Raw genomic sequence first — 25,673 nt, forward strand, 5'->3', positions numbered from 1 at the left:
TAGTACACACGAGATCAACCACTCATCATCCATTTTGATAGTGCATTTGGCTTGCCCACTTCTCTCTGTCTAAAAAAATTTATTCCTTGCTTTGAAACTTCCATGGATAGCCTCCTGTTGTCTCAGGCACTCCTCTTACCAGTAGATTTGTCTCATTATCTCTTTTTAAATGGATACAGCTCCAAAGCATAATTTTAAGCTTGTGAATCTTTTTTTTAGCAGTAAAGTAAATCAACCAATAATGACATAATATGTGAAGTTGAATAGGTGAGCATTGTAAAAATCAAGTGCCGTTAATGATAGACTTTTCAAAAATGGTTTGATGTCATGAGTGTAATATATGCATGATGAAATGTGAGAGATATGTTTATGAAGAAACTGAACAGGAGACAAAAAAAAAGTATGGATTTGTAGGAGGTGCGATATTTTATTACAAGTTAACAAATGTGAAACAGACTTAAGGAATGAAAGATAACATAAATGAAAGAAACAAATATGGAATGAAAGCTAGTGAGACTGAGGGAGATAAAACTGAGTTTGTTGCATTCATTGAGTCAGTATGCCAAAAGATAATTGGAATAAGTGAAACTTGGTTGACTGAGTAGGATGTAATGTCAGGAATAGAAATAGAAGGATATATAATTTCTGGAAGGATAGGAATGTGAGAAGGGGGGGGGACTGTTAGTGGCTGCAGAGGAATTGTGTCCACAACGTGTGGAAGTTGATAGTGCGCGCACGCGCGCACACACACACACACACACACACACACAAAAGATTTTGAATCTGTGTGGTGTGAAGTTGAAATTAACAGGCTAGTATGTCTGATAGGATATAGTTATAGACTAGGGAATATAGAGAATACTAATTGTGAAATGTTTAGTCAAATTGGTTGGGCATGTAAAAAGAGCTGATCCTGATGGGAGACTTTAATTACAGGAATATAGAATGGAAGGAGGAGATAGTGTATGGGAACAAGGAGAGTGAGCTTGTTACGTTTCTGAGAGATAAATATCTTAAGCGGCATGTGACTGAAGCAACTAGAGGCTTTAATGTTTTGGATTTGGTGATAACTTTACAAGATTAGTTGTTAACGAGGTGTTGACACTGCTGCCAGTTGATGAGAGTGATCACAAGCTACTTATTTGGGAAGTGGCGAAAAATGAAAAGTTTACTGCCAAAAATGAATATATGTGGTTTTCTGTTATAAACCAGGTGATTATAGGAAGTTCTGTTGACAGTTAGCATCAGTATGTTGGATAGATAAGTGGAACAGAAAAGATGTTGACAGTGGATGGAAATTCACAAGGCAGTATCTGACACAAGCAATGTATAACTATATACCAAAGGTTAAGTGAGTAAATAGAGTAGGAGTGATATGGTTATGGATGAACAGTGAAATCAGGTAAGCTGTGTTGGAAAAGAAAATGTTATGGAGGAGGTACAAGACAGTTTGTGGTGATCAGATCCATGAAGAGTATAAAGTTCAGGCTAGAAAAGTGACGAGCACATGGTAAAGAAAGAAAAGGTGCAGTATGAGAGGTGATTGGCTGGTCAGGCCAAGGTTAACTCCAGGGAATTTTTCTGCTATGTGGCAAGCAAGAGAAAGAATAATTATGGCAGATTGACACTAATGGATAGTCATGGTAGCAGAATAACAGTTGCAAAGGATATAGTGGAATTATTGAACGTGCACTTTATCAGCGTATATCTTACTGGTATGGCAAGTATTAGGAGAATTGAAGTGAAAGAATCAGAGGTATATCAGGTGTTGATTGGGTTAGATGTTAATAAGGCTGTGGGAATGGATGACAGATCATCACATATTCTTAAGGAACATGCAAAATAGTTAGCTATGCCCTTGACTTGGTTATTTAATCAAAATTTTGCAGTGGGTAAGGTTCTTAAGGAGTGGAAAGAAGGCAAAGCAGTACCACTCCACAAGCATGGTTCTAAGATAGAAGTTTCCAATCTGTATAACTGCAGTTGTAGTCAAGTTGTTCGAGATATTGGTTTGGAATAGAATACAGGATTGGGTTGATGGATATAGTATTCTTTATGATGGTTAGCATGGATTCGTAAATGGTAGGTCTTGTTTTAGCAGTTTACTTGCATTTTATGATAAAGTAATAAGCATGTTAGATAAGAGAAAATCATATACAGTGATATTCTTGTACTTTGCAAAAGTGTTTGATAAATTACCACATGATAAGTTGATGTACAAACTGCAGAGGATGGAAATATATAGTATATTGGATAGATAGATAAGAGATTTGGCTCTGTGAACGATACCAGCAGGGTGTGTATGATGGAGCAGCGTCTCAAAAAAAAGGATGGTAACCTGTTGCATGCCCCAGAGTTCTGTTCTTGGCCCCTGATGTTTAACTTGTTTATAAACAATATATCATATGGACACTGGGGATCTTCAGTTATTTGCTGATGATGCAAAGTTGGGAAGAATTATAAGTAGCAATGCTGATGTCATTTTCCTTCAGAAAGATTTGGATAGACTTTTGACTTGGACAAAAGGATGGGATTGTAGTTTTAATATTAATAAGTGAAAGGTGTTGCATTTTGGAGCACAGAAATATAAGGCTATGTATTATATTGACAGTACTGTACTGCAGGAAGTGGATGAGACTAGAGATTTGGGAATGTTGAGTGACAGTAGACCGAAGTTTAGTGATCATATTGATAGTGTTGCAAAGGCTGCACATCATAGTGCTGCTATGATAAGAAGTACTCGAACATGTAGTGATAAGGAAGTGGTTGTGCCACTGTATAAAGCACTGGTCTGACCACACGTGGACTGTTTTGCTCAAATCTAGTCACCTGGTTTTCAGTGCGATGTTGAGACATTGGAGAGTGTCCAGAAGCAAATGACTAAGACAATATCAGGACTTTGGACTGCTGGCTATGGAGAGAGAGAGAGGGAGAGAGTGAAAAAATGTGGATTGCAGAGTTTGGTGGAGAGGGAAAAAAGAGATATGATAGAGACATTTAAATTAGTGAGAGGATTTTATCGAATTAATCCAAATGGGATTAGAAAAAGAGTAGAAAGCTAGAGAGAAAAAACCAGTGGCTGTCCCTGAAAGTTATGTACGAACATGGTGAAGAGGTGTGTGAGGAGTAGATTTTTTACATGGAGAATTGTCAGTGATTGGAATGCATTGCCAGGAGGGCTGGCTCTACCGACGGTGCAAAATGTGCATTTGCACAGAGCGGCAAAATTGGCGTAAACTATACGAAAAATAAGGGGGAAGGTGTGGCAAAATTCCTAGGAGCGGCCCTGATTACCAGAATGTGTTGTTAATGCAAGGAGTGTTAAGGATTTTAAGATTCTGTATGATAAATATGTTGTCAGTTGAATGAACCTCCCATGATGAGTCTGCCGACTCCATGGAGAGTGCAATAATAATAATAATAATAATCTCCTGTCTAGGAGATTATTATTATATAGACTAGGAGACGCAAAGTACTTCTGCTATCATTACATGAATGATAGTATTCTCTTTTCCCCACAACCACCTGACTTATATCAACTATCTCACTCCATTTTCAACCTGTGAAACTACATTCAGCCTTTTTTTTTTAATCATTCTTTTACACACACACACACACACACACACACACCTGCATTCTCCTATAAGATCTTGTTTCCTAGCACTTCCAAATTTTTACTGAACAAGCTTATTAAATAACTTAAGGAAATTACAACATACAAAGGATATAAATTAAATTAAACTTTAATCTATATTTCCAATATTTTGGCAACATCACATTGCCATCTTCACAGGAACTTAAAATAAAGACACGTGCATGCAGGCACTACACACAGTAAATGAGGACGAAGCAGGAAGCTATTGTTTCTCCTAAAAGTCCTGATGGTGCCCCCTAGGTGGGCTATAGGTATTCTTGGCCGTTGGGCTGAAGGTCTTCATTTGTAAGTCTCCCAAATTTCGGGCAGTCTCATGCAACCAAATTTGTTGAGGTTTGGCATGTTTCTTAGGGCTGAGGCTGATTCCATGAATAGCCTTTCATATTCGAATTTACTGCGGTGTATTACCATGGCTTTCTTCCACCGTATTCTGTGGCGTGAATCAAGAGCATGGTTTGCAAGACCAGAGTGGCTGTACTGGTGAAATCGGATGTAGTCTCTGTGTTCTGAAATTCTGATATTCGCTGTCCTGCCTGTTTGGCCAAAGTAGGACAGCTTACAGCTGCAAGGGACCAGGTATACACCAGGTAGGTCTAGGGAAAGTGGTTGGTCTTAGTGGAGTGGATAAGGGATGCCAATTTTTTATATGGTCTATAACATGAGATCAAGTCATGTTTTTTTTTTAGGATTTTGGTAATTTTTTCTGAGGTGCCTCGGGTGTAGGGAATGGTGATGGATTTAGAGTAATCCTTGTTGTAAAGGGGAGAAGGGAGTTGTGGTTTACTGGTTTCAGTATTTTTTGGATTTTTTGGGGCGGTAGCCATTGGCTGAAAGTGTTGAGGATGTGGTTTAGTTCTGTGGTTAGGGCATTGTCATTTGAACAGATAGGTTTAGTCCTGCTGTGTAGTGTCTTAATAACTCCATATTGTTGTGTGTGTCGGGGGGGATTGTTGGTGAATGTATCTGCCTGTATGGGTGGGTTTTCTATAAACTGAGAAAACCGAGGTTCCATCAGGCTGGCTAGTGACTAGTGTGTCTAAGAAAGGGAGGCTGTTGTCTTTCTCTTTTTCCAGGGTGAGCTTGATTCTGGGGGTGTTGGTTGTTTAAGTGTGTTAGGAAGGAGAGGAGTGTATCAGAGCCATGTGGCCAAATAGCGAACACATCATCAACGTAGCGAAGCCGTATGGTTGGTTTTTGTGGGGCAGAGTTTAAGGCTTTCTCTTCAAAAGTCTCCATAAAGAAGTTGGGTGAGGAGAGTGGTGAACCCATGGCTGTCCCCTCTATTTGTTTGTAGAATTTTCCTTGCCAAACAAAATAGCCTGAGTTCATTGTGAACTGAAATAGGGCTGAGATATCTTGAGAAATTTAGCTTGGATTAGCTCTAACATTTCTTTGAGTGGGATATTTGTGAATAAGAAGGAGACATCAAAACTTACCATTATATCACTGACCAGTACAGCCACTCTGGTCTTGCAGACCATGCTCTTGATTCACGCCACAGAATACGGTGTAAGAAAGCCACAGTAATACACCGTAGTAAATTCAAATTTGAAAGGCTCTTCATGGAAGCCGCCTCAGCCCTAAGAAACATGCCAAACCTCAACAAATTTGGTTGCATGAGACTGCCTGAAATTTGGGATACTTACATCAGAAGACCTTCAGCCCAACAGCCAAGAATACCTACATAGCCTGCCTAGGGGGCATCATCAGGACTTTTAGGAGAAACAATAGCTTCCTGCTTCGTCCTCATTTACTGTGTGTAGTGCCTGCATGCACGTGTCTTTATTTTAAGTTCCTGTGAAGATGGCAACGTGACGTTGCCGAAATATTGGAAATATAGATTAAAGTTTAATTTAATTTATATCATTTGTACATTGTAATTTCCTTAAGTTATTCAATAAGCATGTATAACCAACGTTGAAGCCTTTCTACAAGAATCTTACTGAACAACTTTGTCTAGATGCCTGATTCCAGATCATTCAAGTATAGTCCATCACTCATTTTCCTTCCATACATCAAATTCACTGTGCTCTATCTGCACCCCATTCTTTTTACACAACCTATGCATTGTAATGATCCTTCTGCTCAACTCATGGCTTCACAATCTTCATTATAAATATAACACATGGAAAATTTCTGACTTATCCTTATATATATATATATATATACAGGGTGTTCGGGATAAATTTGACATATTTATAATTAATTATATTTTTCCGTAAGTTACATGTATTAACACACACTTCTCTTCATTTAAAAGTTTGGACCCTTCTTCATTCATATACAAGATGTCAGAAAGGATGGATAGCTGGAACCCACCTGAATCATGGAAGAGAATAACTTGTATCATGATGATTCGTGCCCGCCATCAAAATAAGGATATTACGACTGCTGCCCAATGCTCCCTGAATACAGTAAAAACAATCAGGCATGAACTAGAGACTTGCAATGGTGACTACGAGGATGTAGCAAGAAGAAAGATCCCTAGCAGACGATCTGATTGCGTTCGTACAGCAGAATTCCTCGCAAATCTGCAGGAACAGGTGTTGAAGAACCCTGGCATTGGAATTCGGGCTTTGTTCGTGGAGTTGCTAACTGTAGTCAAGCCCTGGATAACAAGGGTAGCCAATGGTAGGCCGTATGTATGGCAGCAGGATTCGGCCCCTTGCCACACCTCTGGGAAAAGTCAAAAATGGTTGTCTGAAAATTTCTACGACTTCACCAGTCCAAATGTTTGGCCTCCAAACTCCCCAGACCTTAACCCCATGGATTATTTTGTATGGGGCGCAGTTGAAAAAGACACCAATCGCACTTCCAGTAATACAAAAGCCCAGTTAATGGATAAAATTAAAACAGTTTCTGCGGCCCTTCCCAGGGAGACTGTAGCATCAGCTTGTTCGAGGTTCCGAAGCAGAATTGAAGCTGTGATCGATGCTAATGGTGGTTATTTTGAGTAAATCTTGTTGATAGTATTGTAATTAACTCTGCCTGTAATGTTTTTTTGTCAATTCATTAAATTTAATAGATACAAAGAAGATTTTCTTTTTGCTTACGAAACTGTCAAATTTATCCCGAACACCCTGTATATCACTATTGTAATTATGATGTTACATAATTTTTCACCTAATTTTCTATCTATGTACGAAAATGCACTTTGCAGAGTCTTGTGGATAGGAGGAAGAGAGGTGATGTGATAGAGAAGTACAATTTGTAAGGGATTGTAATAGGATTAACATTGAAGAGGTTTTTCATAAAATGGTGAGAGATTGGGAGAGGTCATCCCTGGAGGGTGTGAGCAAGGTAGTGAGAAGCAGGTTTTTTTGCAAGGGGAGTTGTGAGTGATTGGCATGCATTGCCTGAGAACGTGGTGTCTTCAGAAAATTTGAGAGAATCTGCAGTGGAAAACTTTTTATGGACTTAACTTGCATCAGCTCTCAATACTGTGTGCGTGCGTGCGTGAGTGTGTGTGTGTGTGCACTTGCGTGCACGCCTAAAAATTCTGCAAGTCATATTAATTTATTTTCAATTCTGCTTTTTCTTTAAGATTTCAAGCCAGCCTCCATTTCAAGGGAAAGAAGCTCACTATTTGAGAGCACAGATTTCACGTATCTCAGCATCTACTCATATTTCACCTCGAGGTTATTACTGCTTTAAAGATGATTTACATAAAGAACTGGTAGATGAAGCTCCTTCTGAAGGTATAAATTGAAGTAAAAATTTCTATATACTTTATAACTTTAATAAAAGGTAGGTAGCTCTCTCGAGCTTGCATGACCAATGCAATACAGTTACACACTATAATTTTATTATTATTATTACCCAAGAACCCATGGAGTCAAAGACTGATCTAGGAGGTCCTTTTATTATACACACACACACAAATTCTCTGCAGACACCACACTCTCCGGCAAGGCATTCACAACTTTGCATGAAAAAAACCTGCATCTCACACCCTCTTTATACAGTTTCCAGGGATGACCTCTGGTTCTCCCCTGATCTCCTACTATTTTCTGTAGAACCTCTCCAGCATTGATCCTATAACAACCCCTCACTAACTTAGGTCGTATCATATCCCCCCCCTCTTCCTCCTGTCCACCAGACTCTGCAAGTTGCATCTTCTCAATCTTCATACGCGAGATTCTAGAGGTTAGAAACTACCTTAGTCAGTTGCCTCTGGTTCCTTTCCAACATCTCTTCATCCTTCTGAAAACCAGGTGACCAAATCTGGGCACAATAGTTCATGTGTGGCCTAATCAAAGCCTTATACAATGGAACAAGAATCTCCCTACTTCTACACGTCAGTGTCCTCTGCATCATTCCCAGAAGCCTTTGCGTTGTCTTCACAATTTTGGCTATGTGTCCTCTAAATTTCAGATCCTTATTCACTATCACCTCTTGCATCCGACAATATATTCTCACCAAGCATAAATTCTGCATCCCATTTTGGTTTTCCAAATTTTAGAACCTTATATTTTGCAACATTGAACTCATATCTCCATTCACATGCCCATTCACTCAATTTATTCAAGGCCACAACATCTTCTCTACTCTTCATGGTTCATCCCAACTTTGCATCATCTACAAACAACTGAATATCTCCACAAATCTTCACCAATATCATTAATATACAAGTTAAACAGCAATGGCCCTAAAACAGACCCCTGAGGCACACCACTAGGAACTTTCCTTTTCCTGTGTATTGCTCCCCCATACACAACTTGTTGATACCTATCAGATAGCCAGTCTCCAATCCAATGCACTAATCTAATATCCAACCCCATCTGCTCTAGTTTAACTATCAACTTATCATGCGGTAATCTTTAATGGTATTAAAGATAATACCATCCTTGTCAACCCAATTCCGGATCCTATTTTTCACAAGCTTCTCCAACAACTTAACTACAACACCTGACACAGAGATAGGCCTATAGTTTGATGCTTGAGTTCTATCACCTCCTTTATGAAGTGGCACAATCTTGCCCTCCTTCCACTCTTTAGGAACTTGATGGAGTGCAAGACGCATATTAAAAAATATGTCAAGGCCGTCGTCGACTCCCTGGCACATTCCTTCAGAATACGTGGTGATATATTATCAAGTCCCACAGCCTTATTTACATCTAGTTTTCTCAACTCCCCATACACCTCTTGCTCACTTACAGTTAGTCTCTCTTTCCCCATCAGTAACTGCTCTCAATCTCTCTATGAAGTCACATTCACAAGATTGAAAGACCTTTATGAACTGCTCATTAAGTAACTCCACCACACCTTCTGCAACAGCTAACTTTATACTATTTTCTCAATCAGTGCCATCCTTCCATAATCATTCTTTTTTTTTGCTGGCTACATATCGAAAGAACTCCTTAGGATTCTTTTTGGCTTCATTAGCTAACTGCTGTTCATACATCTCTCTTTAGCTACCCTCACCAACCAAGTCACCTGTCTTGCCTGGTTTGTGTAGTCCTCATGGAATTGGTTATTTCCACTTCTCTTATGTTGCCTCCATAATGCCCTTTTACTCTGTAGTGAATGATTAATCTTTTTATTCATCCATTTCACACCTACCTTATTTAACCTTCTCACCCTTGGAATACATTTAGACATTGCATCTACTAGATAGTTTTTGAAAATCCCCCAAGCTGCATTGATCTCTTTTTCCAGCTAACTCCTCATTCCATGCTACACCTGCAAGTTGTCTCCTGAGCTCTTCATAATTGCCCCCCCCCCTTTGTAGTTCCACATATACCCTTTTCTTATAGAAGTTCTCAAACTGCTTTCAACCACCTAGGTAATCACCAGGTCACTGTCATCAATTGGTGGATGATTTGAAATCTCATTTATAATTACATCCTCTGATGAGATGACCAAATCCAAGACCCTCAATCCTCGTGTGCCCTATGTTACATAATGTCTAAGGTAGTTATCCCTCAAAAACTCAAGAAACTCATCTTCTTTATTTCCAGTTGCTATCTCATCATTCTAGTCTATATTGCCATAATTAAAATTGCCCATAATGATAACTCTTTTCTTATTTGCTTGGCTAATTTGATTATACATTTCATAATCACTATCATCCACATAACCTGGTATATAACAACATCCAACCAAGTATTTCATTCCATTCACTTCTATCTTACACCATACTGCCTCAAAACCACTGACACTATTTCCCTTTTGCATCTCTACATTGTATGGACATAACTCTTTCTCTATCATTAATAGCACTCCCCCCCTCCCATTTTACCCCTTCTATCCCCCACAAAATACATCATACCCTTCCATCTCTATTCCTGTTAGGATGTCATCCTCATCTAATTACTAAACATCAAAGATATAAGTAGTTTTACATCTATTTATTTTGGAAGTCTACAACATTAAAAACTGAATATCTATTAGAGGTTCACTTAAGCTATTTATGGGTTATTGCCAAAATTCTGCTTGTTATTATCATATTAATTTGACAATCATGGACAGCTAGCACCTTAAAGCAGCATGTGCAGTACTGAACTTTATTATTATTATTATTAATTTACTTTCCTCCTTATACATCTTCCAGAACTGTATTAGAAAGGTATTTCCATGGAGTCAGATGACTCATTGCAGGAGATCCATTATTCACACAATATTTATCATGCCTCTTCTTAAATTCATTCATTGACAAAGCACTTACCACCTGTTCCACCCATTCGCCACTCTCCAAGCATAAAATCCAGTCTTAACACCCTTGCTAACTACATTCTTGTACAATTTCCATGGGTGACCCCTCGTTTTCCCTTCCTGCCATGTACTGAAAAAATTCTTCAGTGTCAATCCTATAAAACCCATTTAATAACTTATATGCTTCTATCATGTCTCCTCTTTTTTGTGTATCAGCTGGTTTTTTTAGCCCACAGGCCTTCAATTTGTTCTCATAGGGAGCATTCCATAGACCTGCCACAATCTTTGTCACTCACCTCTGAATCCTCTCCATCACTTTTTCATCACCGTGGAATCCAGGTGTCCTGATCTGTATGCATTTTTTACTTTCCATTCCATTTTACATTCCATGAGAATGATCTGTATGCAGTAGTCCTAATGTGGCTTTATTAAAGCCTTATAAAGGGGAACCATAACTTCTCTGTTCCTGATTGTTAGTGTGTTCTTCAACAACTACTTAACCTAATATGCTAGGCTATATTTACTACATTCCCTCTAAACTTCAACTCCCTGTCCACAATCATCTCAAGGCTTCTTCAGTTTCCTACAGCTCATTTCCATTATGGTACACAGCTCGCAATCTCTTCTTCTCAAAGTGCATTACCTTGGCCATATTAAACTGGCAGCCATTTATCTTTGCCCATACTGCTAGTCTATTTAAGGTCATCTGCAGGATCTCTACCTTAATTTACCATTTGTTCCCAATTTTGCATCATCATCAATCAACTGAATATTTCCAGTCAAATAATTTCTTATAGCATTGATATACAATCTCACTTAATTCTCACTTTAATTTCACTTTACTTCCCTTTACTTTTGATAATATCCAGATATTCAAACAAGACCAGTTTTCTCTCTTTTTTCTTTTCCATTTATCTCAGTTTTTGGAACAGCCCCCCCCCCCTCTCTCATTCTGTTGTCCACAAAACTACAGCCTTCAGCTGTTTAAGGAAGACATGAACAGATCCTCCTTTTCTTCATAATGTGTTGGTCACACATAGCATCGATGAGTTGTTGTAGGTATTGCATCCTTGCGTGTATGGAAGTTGAGATTTAAAAAAAAGAAAATTAAAAAAAGAAAAAACACCTATTGGAGCAAACCCACATGAGGCCTGAAGTGGCTTGGTCAAAAAGTTCCATGTTTGGTCTCCAAAGTAGGTTTCCAGACCAGGTAAAAACGAATTAAAAAAAACGCAAAAAAATTATCAAAATTTATAAAATAGGTGAGAAAAAACCTTAGTGCACTTGTGGTGCTAATGCACTACAGGTCTGCAACCTTTTGTGGGTGGGGAGCTACATAAAAATAAAAATTTAAAAAAAAAAAAGAATGATAAGGGATGGGGTTATTGGTGATGATGGTAGAAGAATTGCAGCATGGGTAGAAGTTGAAAAACATGGGAGGCAACACATTGGAGGATGTCTGACGTGAGACAGAGGATAACAGGACAAAATATATGCTGTAATTGGTTGCCATAATTTAGACCAGGGAGATACAAAGAAAGATGGAGATGACATAGATTGGCAAATTAGCTCATTGAGTATAAGTCAAGTACTTATTATGGGAAAATAGATTGGAAGGAGGAAATGACATAGGGACAGGAAATGGAATTTATGTAGCTACTAATAGATAATTACAAGATACACCAAGTGATAGAATTGTTATAGATGATGTAGTTACAGGGATAGAATGTGAATGTATAATCAGGGAGGATAAAATGGGATGGGAAGGAATATTACTGATGATAGCAGAAAAATTGCAACCATCAAGGATAGAGGTTAGGAGAAGTACTATCTAGTGGTGGTGGTGGTGGTGGTGGCAGTGAAATATTTGTCTCTACAATCAAGGTATCCAGCCACATTGCCTCTAGTTAAGGAGACTGATCATGCAGTCATGGTATGAGAAATGCCTATATGTGTGAAATTTTCAGTTAAGAAAAGGAATATGTGGAAACTGCATGTGGATGCTAGTATCGCATGAGTGGTTGCTAGGGGAAACTAGACATTGTGAAAAAATGCTGAGTAGTCCAAACGAAATCCCAAAGAGTCTTTTGCTGTTTGATGAGCAGCGAAATAAATTTCACTTTGTAGTGAGTAAAAGGAAAAATGATTATGGTAGGATAACTTTAATGAATGCTGATGATAGGAAACGAGCCTCCACAGCTCAGTCAGTATAGACAAAGCCCTTTGGTCAGAAAGACCTGGATTCAATTCCTGTCCATGACGTAAGGAACCTTTATCTGGTCTCTTTCGACTAAAGGTGAGTTAGCCGGTCTCATATGGAGGTGTGTGTGTGTGGGGGTTCACCCAGAAATTCAGGTTTTTCATCCCCCAGAACAGGCAAACCGGCCCCATGAACACATGCATCTACAGAGATAGGACACACTGGGAGGCATATGGCTAACCACCTTATCCCAGAGTTATGGTTGCAGTTGTGAAGTTCACAGCTAAGAACCTTAAATAGACCAGAATGGAAAAATTGGACAATGAGAATTGTTTGTGCTGATGGACTACAGAAGTTCTAGTAATGAAGAAATGAAAAAATTTGATACGAGACTTTTGACCAGTCAAGTGAAAGAATTTCTCAAGTTATTAGAGAAAGCAGCAAACATAAAGAAAATAGCAAAGCTTATGTTGGCGATCTAAATATCTTGATAGGAAACTTATACTAAGTATATAGAAATGTTTTGGAAAAATTTAGAGAAAGGGCAAAGCAAATAATAATGGTGACTGGCTACTGGATCTCTGTTCAGGACGTGGACTAGTCATCACTAACAGCATGTTTCAACATAATGATGTGCACAAATTCACACATGAAGAAGACACAGGAAAAAAGAAAAGAAAAATCTTATTGACCATGTTATTGTTGATAGTGATGTCTTCACATTACTTTATCCGTGTTTGCTCTTGTATCCTAAAGTTTACTTTACGATACAAGAGTAAACACGGATAAAAATAACAAGGATAAAGGATTAAACTAAATTTATTATAGTCTAACCAAGTGCAAAATAAACTTTCAACTACATAAATAAACAATACTTAGTCTTTATTTTTTTGGGATGCTTAAGGGCCAAAGCTGTATAACTGAGAGGAAACCTCCACATAGCCTTTAAAGGAATGCGGAGAACCGACCAGGGCTTCTGACCTAATGTCCAATCCTCACCTTCTCGTGGTGCGCCCTGTTGGGTATCTACCTGGATACTAAACGAACAAGGATGAGCTGGCAATTTGGGATTTAGCCGAACAAATTGTATTCTTATTGGCTTAAACCAATGTAGAAAATGATGGTACAACATGACCAAATTTCATGCTGGCTGGGGCATCGCCCGGTTAAACAAGGCCCCCCCATTGTTTTTGCCAGGGAACCAGGATGAACAGCGAAAAGTCAGCTACTGGAACAAATCTGAAATCACACCCCAACTCAACATCACCAGAGTTAAAGATCGTTACTATCAACATAAGAAGCCTGAATTGCAAAGAAATGGAGCTAGCTGAGGAATTAGATAAATACCAGATCGACATAATAGGGATGATGACTGAAAAAAAAACACAAAAACTGGTGAGATCTTTCTGAGCAATAAATACAAAATGTCATATTCAGGAAATGACAATCAAGGAAAAGAAGGAGTAGCCATAGTATTCAACACAAAATACGAGGCTAATCTTCTTGAATGGCAGGCAGTAGGAATTTTTTTATGCTTTAGAAAAAGCAGCTGACACAATGAAAAAGGAAAAGTTGGTCCTTGTTGGGGATCTAAATAGCAGAGTAGGAAATGATTGTCAGACATACGAAAATATTTTGGGAAAATTTGGAGAAAAGAGCAAAGCTAATAATAATGGCAAATACCTGTTGGGTTTCTGCTCAGGACATGGACTGGTTATTACTAACACCATGTTCCAACATAAAAATGTGCACAAATTCACATGGAGAGAAGAGGCAAGGAATAAGAAAAGTTGCATATTGTTGATAGTGATGTTTTCTCCCTGGTGCAGGACACCAGAGAGTACAGAGGATTTGAAATTGGAAGCGATCACTATTTAGTCTTGAGCAGGATAAAATTGAATATTGAAAAGAATAACATGTAAGAAAGTTTTAAAGCGAATAAAAGTTGAGCAGCTCTCAGATGTGAACTATAGAGTAAAATACACAAAGATTATTGAAGAAAAAATGAAAGCGTTTGAGAATAGGAACCAAACCTTGAAGATTCAGTGGCAAGCCTTGAAGAAAACACTGATTGATTCAGCCAGAGAGGCATGTGGTGAGGTTGTCTGCAAAGATAGAAAAATCAAAACTCCATGGTGGACACAGGAAGTTAAAGAGGCAGTGAAGGAAAAGAAGAAAGCATATAAATGTTCCTGGCAAATAAGTCAGCTTTTTCTCTTAGAGAATACAGAGACAAATGTAAGAAAGCGAAACACCGTGTAAAACTAGCTAAACAAAAGTCATGGGAGAACTTTGGCAAGAACATAGAAAATAAATATCAATTCTGGAAATTGTTTAAGAAGCTTAGAAATGGAGGAAAGAGTGCTGTAAAAGGAGTTAAATACGATAAAGTGACATGAAAAACAATAGAAAAAGATATTCTTGAAGTATGGAGTAATTACTTCCAAAAATTGCTAAATGAAACAAGCAGTGATAGCACAGTGGTAAAAAACATTAAACAGGCATACAGTCAGGAATACACATCCATACTTATTATTATTATTATTATTATTATTACGGGCGACTCCATGGAGTCCTTAGACTCATCGAGGGAGGCCCTAAACATCATGTCCACACAACTATTCGACATTCTCACAGTATCTATCATACCTTGCCTTGAACTCCTTCACTGTCATAGCACCCACAACAGACTCTGGCAGCTTATTCCACTCATTTACCACTCTAAAAGTAAAGAACCCAGCTCTAACCACACTCTTGCCCAGCTTCTATAGATGTCCCCTAGTTCTCCCACCACCAGTCCTGATCTCAAAAATATCCTCTGAATTATCCTATAGAAACCCTTTAGCAATTTGAATGTCTCAATCATATTCCCCCCCTTTTCCACCTATCAAATAATTTCTGTAACCCACAAATCTTTCAAATGGACCTGCTATCATCTTGGTCACTCGCCTCTGGATCCTCTCCACCTCCTCCCCATCAAGAAGAAACCTAGGTGACCAAATCTGGGCACAGTAGTCGAGATGAGGTCTTATCAAGGCTTGGTACAGAAGTACAATAACTTGCTTGTCTCTGCTCGTCAAAATATTTTTCAACAACCAAGTGAGTTGATGAGCTGATTTAGCCACTTTTGCAATGTTCCCCCTAAACTTCATCTCCCTATTCACCAACACTCCCAAGTCCCTGGCCTCATCAATCTCCTGGAGTACAGTTCCACCAATATCGTATACTGCTGCTAATCTTTTCACCCCAAAATGCATAACCTTACATTTTGTCACATTAAATTGACATCCATGCTTCTTAGCCCAGAACTCCAATCTATTCAAGTCTTCCTGCAAGATTTTGACATCTTCTGCATTCACTATTGCCCTACCTAACTTTGCATCATCAGTGAACAAATGAACTGTTCCTCTTAGATCCTTCCCTATATCGTTAATGAACAAATTAAACAGCAATGGTTCAAGAACAGGACCCTGCGGCACACCACTAGTCACAGGCCATCTTTTGGACTCTACTCCTGAATAAACTACTCTCTGATATCTCTCCATCAACCACCCACCTATCCATCTCACCAGCCCTATATCCATTCCTGTATGTTGTAGTTTATGGATTAGAATTCCATGTGGTATCCTGTCAAATGCCTTAGCCAGGTCCAGCAGTATCACTGTAAACCCATTTCCCTTATCCAGTTCAGCCGTCACTGTGTTATAAAACTTGAGCAAGTTACTGAGGCATGATCTACCCTTCACAAAGCCATGCTGTCCCCCGTACAGTATCTCATTTTCATCAATCCATTCCTGTATTTTTCCCTTGACTACTTTCTCCAAGACCTTGACAATGACTCCTGATATGCTGATCGGTCGATAAATAGCAACAGTAGTTTGGGATACTCCTTTATGCAGTGGAACTATTTTCCCCTCTTTTCACACCTTTGGGACTAAACCAGACCCGAGACTCAGATTAAACAACATGGTCAAGGGCACTGATAATTCTTTAGCCACTTCACGTAAGACCCGTGCTGGTATACCATCCAATCCCATAGATGTATTCACATTAAGATTCTGTAATAGACTATTCACCTCCACTTTATTCATCATAATTCCCATATAAACTAATGGTTCCTTCATTTTTTTCAATGTCACCACCTGGATGATATACTCTTGCAAAGTGCTCGTTCAGTAATTCCACTATATCGACTGATTCGGTGACCTCCTTACCATCGTCATTCCTTAAAATTATTCTGCCGTGTACAGTTTTTTTTTTTTGCTTGCAGCATATTGAAAGAACTGTTTGGGATTCTCTTTAGCTTGCATAGCTAGTTTCCTTTCATAATCCACTTTTGCTTTTTTTTACCACACTCGTTACCCTTCTGGCTTGCACTTTATACTGTTCGTGTGCCTGCTGGTCACCTTTCTCTTTAAATTCCCTTCACAGTTGTTTCTTTTTTTGCAGTTCAAGCTTAATGGTGTTATTCATCCATTTAACCCCTACTTGTTTTACTATTTGGACCCTAGGTATACAATCAGCCATAACCTCCTGTAAATGCTCCTTGACCACTTCCCATGCTCTCGACATCCAGACCTTACAGTTTTACATGCCATGGCACTGATCTAGGCAATTTCGTAAGCTTGTTATACTTGCAAGCACAGTAATTCCACATATGCCCTGTCTTAATCGAAAATTCCACACCCTTAGCCACCTCCAAGGTCAAGACCTTATGATCACTCTCACCAATAGGTGGCAACATGGTCATATTCATTACAGTGAAAATCTCAGATGCTATTACCAGGTCAAGCACTCTCAAACCCCTAGTATTTTCAATTACATGCTGTCTCAGATAGTTATCCCTTAATAATTGAATAAAATCCATTTCCTTCCTCACATGTGTCCTCTCCTCCTTCCAATCAATGTTACCATAGTTGAAATCCCCCATAATAATTACCCTTCTTCCACTTATTTCATCAATTTGTTTATGCATACTATCTCTGCCATCTATTCCATCACCTGGTCTATAGCAGCACCCGACTGTATATTTTGTTCTGCCAGTCTCAATCTCACACTAAATAGCCTCAAATGAGCTCTTTTCACTATCCTGCAATACAACTTCAATTCTCCTTGGCTGAAGTTCATCAGCTATCATCAATAACACTCCTCCTCTCCATTTTATTCTCTCTGTCCCTCCTAAACACACTATAACCTACACATTCTATCCCACTAACTATGTCATCTTCCATAAGCCATGTTTCACTAATGCCAATAACCTGTGGCCAGGAAGAGCCAATCGAGGCCAAAAATTCTTCCTTCTTGTTCCTAATACTCCTGGCATTAGTATACATGAAATGCAGAGGTCCCTTGTCCCACCCCTATCTTGATGCGTTATTGTAAACTATCCCATTCCGATTTCTTGTCCTTAGTACTGGCTCGGGTACATTATATACATTCTTACACTCAACTGTCTCACTGATGTCCGCATATCCACTCCCCCCCCCCTTGGTAGTTCTAGTTTCCCCTGGTTCTGCACATCCATTTTCACTTCATTCAGCAACACTTTTTCCAGTCTCCGCACACCAAATCCATTCAAATGCAGGCCATCTATCTTGTATAAATCTTTTTGCCCATCAAACTCATTCCACATGTCCACGAATTCCACACCACACCGTCTGCATAATCTGCACATAAAGTCATTTGCGATTATGGCCCTCCTTCTAAACTCCTCTCTGTCATACCGCGGCAACAGACTCACCATCCTAACTCTGTCACTCTTTTCTTTCGCTACCTTTAACAATACTTTAAAGTCCTCTCTCATAAAAAATTTATCTCCTTTCAATTCATTCATACCTGCCACAACTATCAATTCTTTCATCCTCTGTTTTTTGCGCTCTAATACTCTTACTTACATCCTTAGATTTAGCACCTGGCAAGTACGATTTAGTTAAACTCCCATCTATCACTCCTCTTAATAACAAGTCACCATACAACACTCATTCCCTCATTTCAGAAACTCTCCCACTCTTACGTTTATTTTTCCTTTCAAACACTTGTTTATTTCCGAGGCACTCTGGAAAAAGTTTTGCAGGTGTTCCAACTCTCGCTGCGCACTGTGTATCACTGCGTGCAACCTAGCGATCTCACTCCCTACAAATAATTTCTCATTTTTTTCATCATTTAAACCATTTTCTCTCTCTGTATAGTTGCTTTCACTCTCTCTTTGATCACCACTCTCATTGCGATCTTGTACTACATCGCAATTTCCTCTCAAGCCACTATTTTCACTCACATTCTGGCTTTCTTCAACCGTAACTATCTCACGACCTGACACATACTTCAATTCCTCACTTTGCTTATACTTTCTGCACATTCTCCCACCACTCCTCACTTTCCATCCAAACTCCAGCCTCCTTTGGGAATGCATACATCCCACACACACATCACATTTGACAAACTCCCTCACATTATAGTTTTTGAACAAAGGCATCGTATTTTTGGGTGCCATTATGTTACGTCACATTGGCACCATGTGCTATTCTATGAAACGTATTATTAAACTACTAAGTTAAATAAAGCAGAATTCACACAGACACAACAGGCTACCAAAAATAAATAATACTATGTTAAAATTTAAACCAATATTCCAATTTTCACTCAAAATTATACTTAGCTTTCAGGAGCTCTCTGAAAACACTACACACCATGTAGCCCTTTAGTTATATACTTGAAGTAGAAAAAGCCATCAAAGGCTTGAAATGTGGAAAGGCAGCAGGAGTAGATGATATTTGACCAGAAATGCTGAAGTATGGTGGTATAAAAGTCTTACAGTAGCTGCTCTGCATAGTTCAGAAAGCCTGGACAGAGGGACGAATTCTTGATGATTGCAGTAGAGCTCTAATAGTACCCATATATAAAAAGGGAAATAAAACTGAATGTGAAAATTACAGAGGTATTTCCCTAGAGTGTTCCTGGCAAAGATCTATGCAAGTATACTTGAGAAATGGTAGAGAAGAATTGTGGAAGAAAAGCCAAATAGAAGCTGTCAGGATCAGATCTTCACTTTATGACAAATAGTGGAGAAATCATGGGAATATAATACAGATCTGTATTTAAGTTTTGTCGATCTAGAAAAGGCATATGACAAGGTGCCAAGAGAAAATCTATTTAATACGCTACCATTATATGGTGTCAATGGGGCATTATATCAAGCAGTACTTAGTCTGTGTTTGAGTTATAAGTCGGCAGTTAGAATTGAAGGAAGTACAGGAAGATGGTTTAATGTTAAATCTGGTTTGAGACAAAGATGTACATTATCCCCTCTGTTATTCATTATCTATATGGATCCCATTTTGAAGGAAAGTGGTATTAAACATGATATCAGAATTGGAGATGTTAATGTCAGTTCTTTGCTTTATGCGGACAATGTTATACTTCTAAATAAATCCGCTACAAGTTTGCATGATTCCCTGACTAAATTGAATAACTTTTGTAATAGATATGTTATGAAGGTCAAAATTAAAAAGACAAAGACAATGAAAATAGGTAGAATTGTTGAAAATGTCAACTGTGTTGTGAACGGGGAACCTGTGGAACAAGTAAAACATTTCAGCTACTTAGGCATGATGTTTTCTGAAGATGGTAAATTAGATATGGAAATAGACAACAGAATCAACAAAGCTGGTATAGTAGGAAGTCAACTGAATAAATTCATATGGAATAAGAGAGAAATTAGTCAGAACACTAAATTAACTGTATACAAGACAGTGTTCAAACTAGAAAATAGGAAGAAGCATTGAAAATATCAACTGCATTGTGAATGGAGAACCTATAGAACAAGTAAAACATTTCAGCTACTTAGGCATGATTTTTAGTGAAGATGGTAAATTAAATATGGAAATAGACAACAGAATCAACAAAGCTGGTAATAGGAAGTCAACTGAATAAATTTATATGGAATAAGAGAGAAATTAGTCAAAACACTAAAAACACTTATGGATCTGAGAGCTGGGTCAGAAGTAAAACACTTGACCAAAGACTAGAGACCGCAGATATGAGAGTCCTGAGAAATATTAGAGGCATGAACAGATGGCATCAATTGCAATATCATATTAAAAACGAGGATATTAGGAAAGAACTAGACATTGTCGGCATCCAGGAATGCATTAGCAGAGCTAATCTCAGGTGGTATGGTCACTTAAACAGAATGGGCGAGGAAAGATTAGCAAAACCAGTGTTCTCTGGCAGGTTGGCAGGAAAATGACCCAGAGGAAGACCAAGATATAGGTGGATTGATACGGTACAAAGTTCCTTAGACGATAGAAATATAAGATCTGATAATGATAATATTGGAGTCTTGACAAGTAACAGACTGATTTGGAGGAAAATTGTAGATACGAAGTTAGTAATGATGTAAATTTTTCATGTAGTACTATCATATCCTGTACACTCCTTGAGGGCACATGTCAGGAATTTGATGATGATGATGATAGTCTTTATTTGAGTTGTAAGTCAGCAGTTAGAATTGAAGGAAGTACAGGAAGATAGTTTAATGTTAAATCTGGTGGTAGACAAGGATGTACATTATCCCCTTTGTTATTCATTATCTATATGGATCACATTATGAAGGAAAGTGGTATTAAACCTGATATCAAAATTGGAGATGTTAATTTCATCTCTTTGCTTTATGCGGATGATGTTATACTTCTAAATAAATCCGGTACAAGTCTGCAAGATTCCCTGACTAAATTGAATAACTGTAGTTATAGATATGGTATGAAGGTCAGCAATAACAAGGCAAAGACAATGAAAATAGGCAGAATCATTGAAAATGTCAACTGTGTTGTGAATGGAGAACCTGTGGAACAAGTAAAACATTTCAACTACTTAGGCACGATTTTTAGTGAAGATGGTAAATTAAATATAGAAATAGACAACAGAATCAGCAAAGCTGGTATAGTGGGAAGTCAATTGAATAAATTCATATGGAATAAGAGAGAAATTAGTCGGAACACTAAATTAACTGCATACAATACAGTGTTCAAACCAGTTTTAACTTATGGATCTGAGAGCTGGGTCAGAAGTAAAACACTTGACCAAAGACTAGAGACCGCAGCTATGAGAGTCCTGAAAAAGATTAGGGGCGTAAACAGATGGCATCAATGGCAATATCATATTAAAAACGAGGATATTAGGAAAGAACTTGACATTGTTTGCATGGAATGCATCGGTAGAGCTAATCTCAGGTGGTATGCATGGTCACGTAAACATAATGGGAAAGGAAAGATTAACAAAACAAGTGTTCTCAGCTAGTTCGGCAGGAAAAAGACCCAGAAGAAGAAGACCAAGATATAGATGGATTGATAAGATAAAAAGTGCCTTAGAAGATAGAAATATAAGATTTGATAATGTTGGAGTATTGATAGGTAACAGAGACTGATTTGGTGGAAAATTGTAGATAGGAAGTTAGTAATGATATAATGATGTAATGTTTTTTATGTAGTACTATCATATCCTGTACACCTCCTTGAGGGTACATGGCAGCAATTTGATGATGACAATTTTTAACTTAACCTCATATTCTCTGTTTGAAAAAGGTATACAAAATATCTTCAATAGTTTCCTGTTGTCACCAGTGATTAAAAATAAATATCAGTTTAAAACAAAATTCCATAGTTATCTAACAAAAAACTACAAGGATAACTTCAGAATTAAAGGAAGTACAGAAAGATGGTTACGTGTAATAAACTCAGGTGTAAGACACGAGTGCAAGAGTGCACACTATTGCCATTGTTATTCATCATCTCTGTAGATCATGTTATGAAAAAAAGTAGCATTAAACCTGATAAATTTGAGATATCAAACCTAGCTGCTTGCTTTATGCAGATAATATTATATTCCTAAACAAATCCAGTGGAAATCACCAGGATTCTTTAAATAAAAAATTTAGTATGAAAAACATATAGCAATAGAAAGACAAAACCAGGATAATAGGAACAGAGAAAATTGAAACTGCGTTCTCAATGTAGAATCTATAGAACAATCTGCTATCTTAGCATCAAACATCTGTTCTGCTAAATGTTAGTAAAACAGATGTTTAATGCTAAGGTGGTGAGAAATGTACCAGAGGAAGACCAAAAACTGAAGTGATGCAGTCAGAGGGGGCTCTAGAATACAGAAGTATAAGATGATAATTCTATTTTTTCGACCACCGACTTCAATTCAATAATAAAATTAGACTGGGATATATTGGCTGAAGATTTTAATAACACATTGAGCCGACTAGTTTCGCCAACTTGAACTGTTGGTTTCGTCTGGGCATGCATAAGGTGATAAAAAAACCTTAAAACAGGTCAAGCAAGAAACATAAATGAGTACTAAACATTATACAAATTCAAAAGACGCGTTACATTAAACGCATTGAGCATGTGTGATGTCAGACATTGTTATGCAAGTGCGTTCTGTAATTTGTAGTGAAGTTGAATTCTGGTGTACTAAGTGATCTTATGAGGATCTTCCATATATCAGCAAGGATTATCCCTTGGTTCCTATTGAGGCTACCTTTTGAATGGATTACCACAGTAACTTCTTTGAAGTTATGGTTACGAAAGTCTTCCTCTAGATATGGCATAGAACTTTTGTCCCATTCAATGTTCTGATTGGTATTTGAGAAATGAAGGGCTAACCTGGAATTATCTTTTCTGTTATTATTAACATCTCCAATGTGTTCCTTTTTTCTTATTTCCGAACTTCTGGAAGTTTGTCTTACATAATTTACACCACATGAACAAGGGATGTTGTAAACGCCAGGATGTTTGAAGAAAGCATTGTTATCCTTTGGTGATCTTAACAAGTTGTGGACTGTCTTAATCGGTTTGAAAGTTACTCTTATTTCATATGGTTTAAGAAGTGTTACAGTCTTCTGTGAAACTATCCCAGCATAAGGAATGGCAGCGGAAGATTTGTATTCAGTTTCATTGGGTTGCTGTTGGGAGGGGTTGGAGAAAAGTATCTTTTGAATTAACTTTTTTGGATAGCCGTTGTCTTTCAGGGTTTCTGAAATGTGAGTTAATTCATCCTTGAGAGTTTTCTCTTCTGTTATGATACGAGTAGCTCAATTTTTTTTTAGCATACTTTTGGATTTCTTAACTAAGATAAACTTTTTCCATCAAAAAATAAAATTCACTTTAGAAATTGAGAGAGATAGAAAATTACCGTTTTTTAGATACCTTAATTACAAAACAAGTGGATGGACATGTTAATTTAATAGTTTACCGCAAACCGACTCACACTGGCCAGTATCTGCACTTTTCTTCTTCACACCATATATCTCAAAAGTTGAGTATCATACATATGCTCAAAAATAGAGCTACTTGCATCATAACAGAAGAGAAAACTCTCAAGGATGAATTAACTCACATATCAGAAATCCTGAAAGATAACGGCTATCCAAAAAAGTTAATTCAAAAGATACTTTTCTCCAACCCCTCCCAACAGCAACCCAAAGAAACTGAATACAAATCTTCCATTGCCATTTCTCTATACCATTGTGTATGCCATATCTAATTGATTTGCTTCAATGCACTGCATGAGCCTACAGCATTCTCATTTGACTGCTCAACAACTGCAGTTAAAACATCTAAACTTTCAGATCTCAGATTTATGCCCTCTTGCTAGTTGGACAATCAGACTGTCTGTCTTTTCAAATAGGCGAACCACGCATCACACTGCATTGTAGTATCACTGAGCCTTTTCACAAAGTGCTGTGTAGTATTTTCCCCAGTCCTATAGAAACACTTCACAAGCAAGATACATCCATGCAAAGTGAGACCCATTGCACAAGTTGAATGACTGCAGAGTCAGTCTCAGTCCTTTGTTTCTACTGCCTTATGATTCACATGGTATGCAAAATTCACTATCTTTTCTCGCTATGCACAGCATTATATTCCTCCTATCCATCATTTTTTGAACTAATTTTTTAGTTCAAAAAATTCTCTTCCCCTGTGATCTGGTTAGGGTACCCACCACTGGTTCTCTCCACAGATTGCTGTTAATAGGGGTACTTTAATTTGAAACAAGATACCATGTATAATGCAGATAAGATAAAAGTCATTTAATAACCAGGTGGTCAAGTGGATGAAATCTTTGCTTTGCCATCAGTAAGCTTTGAGTACGAATTTACTCTGAGGTGGATGTTTATGAAAATCTCTAAGTGGTGGAGAATTTTCATCATTTTGTGCAATGCCACAAGCATGTTTTTTGAAGGTCTGATGTGGCATTAAAACAATCATGTATAAATTCTCACTGCAGTGTTCTAGGTTTATCTAACCTTTGGACAGTTCTGGTTTTAGACGAAATGGAATCCCAATAAGAATTATCTTGAATGTTTTCTCTCTCTATCTCTCAAGATTCTTTTGTGTTAAGTGTTGATAATGAAAATAATGCACTTGTTTGAAAATGTTCATTCTACACTGAAATTACTTTAACTATAAAGAAATAATGGTCAATCCACTAAGTGACTGAATGGCATAGCTCTAATGACAATATCCACTGAAATTCCATAAAAAAATTAAATAAAATGCAATAGAAAGATATAGACTGGCTTACATGTTGGCAATTATAAACATAACACCAACAAGAGCAAAGGAAATAAGATTATTTATTAAGCTGTTAATATTTAACTTGATTTCAAATCAGCAAAAAATTCTATCACATGATAGAACTGCCATTCTCTCTTGCAGCTAATTCTGTCTAATGTTGGATTAAAAGAAGTTCAATTGTAAGGTTTTGGAGTTGGTCTTAAAATGAGTGTCTCTCAAATTTTTGATAAATTAATGGAGCCATGATTTTTGAAGTTTATGGAATCCAAGTCAAGCACATCCCACTAGACTGGATGTTAGAGTAATTCCTAGTGGATTCACAGAAGAAACATAAACTCAATTGGATGTTGAAGTTAGACTTTGCAACATTGAACTGACCCCACTTAACTGCCCATTCATGCAATCTAGTCAAGTCCTCTTGTAAGGCCATAACATTCTCTTGACTCTGCATTGCTCTCCCCAGTTTTGCAATGCAGAGTTCTGCAAACAGCTGCATATCGCTAGTTAAACCCATCCCAATATTATTAACATAAAAATCGAACAACAATGGCCCCACCCTGCAGCACACCACTAGTGACCTTTC

At 37.8% G+C, this 25,673-nt stretch overlaps 1 protein-coding gene across 3 annotated transcripts in view; it reads left to right on the forward strand.

Annotated features, from left to right (window-relative positions):
- The window catches only part of Rsph4a (Radial spoke head protein 4a), a 241,698-nt gene that overhangs the window by 117,108 nt on the left and 98,917 nt on the right, over positions 1-25,673 (forward strand). For 2 of the 3 annotated variants that reach the window (XM_090399837.1, XM_090399835.1), the window contains exon 8: positions 7,200-7,353. The exons of the other annotated variant lie outside the window; for it this stretch is intronic. In XM_090399837.1, coding sequence (XP_090255963.1) covers positions 7,200-7,353 — 154 coding nt within the window. The remainder of the gene's footprint in view (positions 1-7,199; positions 7,354-25,673) is intronic. 3 annotated transcript variants of the gene reach the window in all.

This window comes from Typopeltis vanoorti, chromosome 11 (assembly GCF_054136105.1).
Source record: "Typopeltis vanoorti isolate ZY-2024b chromosome 11, IOZ_Tvanoo_1.0, whole genome shotgun sequence".
Taxonomy (NCBI): domain Eukaryota; kingdom Metazoa; phylum Arthropoda; class Arachnida; order Uropygi; family Thelyphonidae; genus Typopeltis; species Typopeltis vanoorti.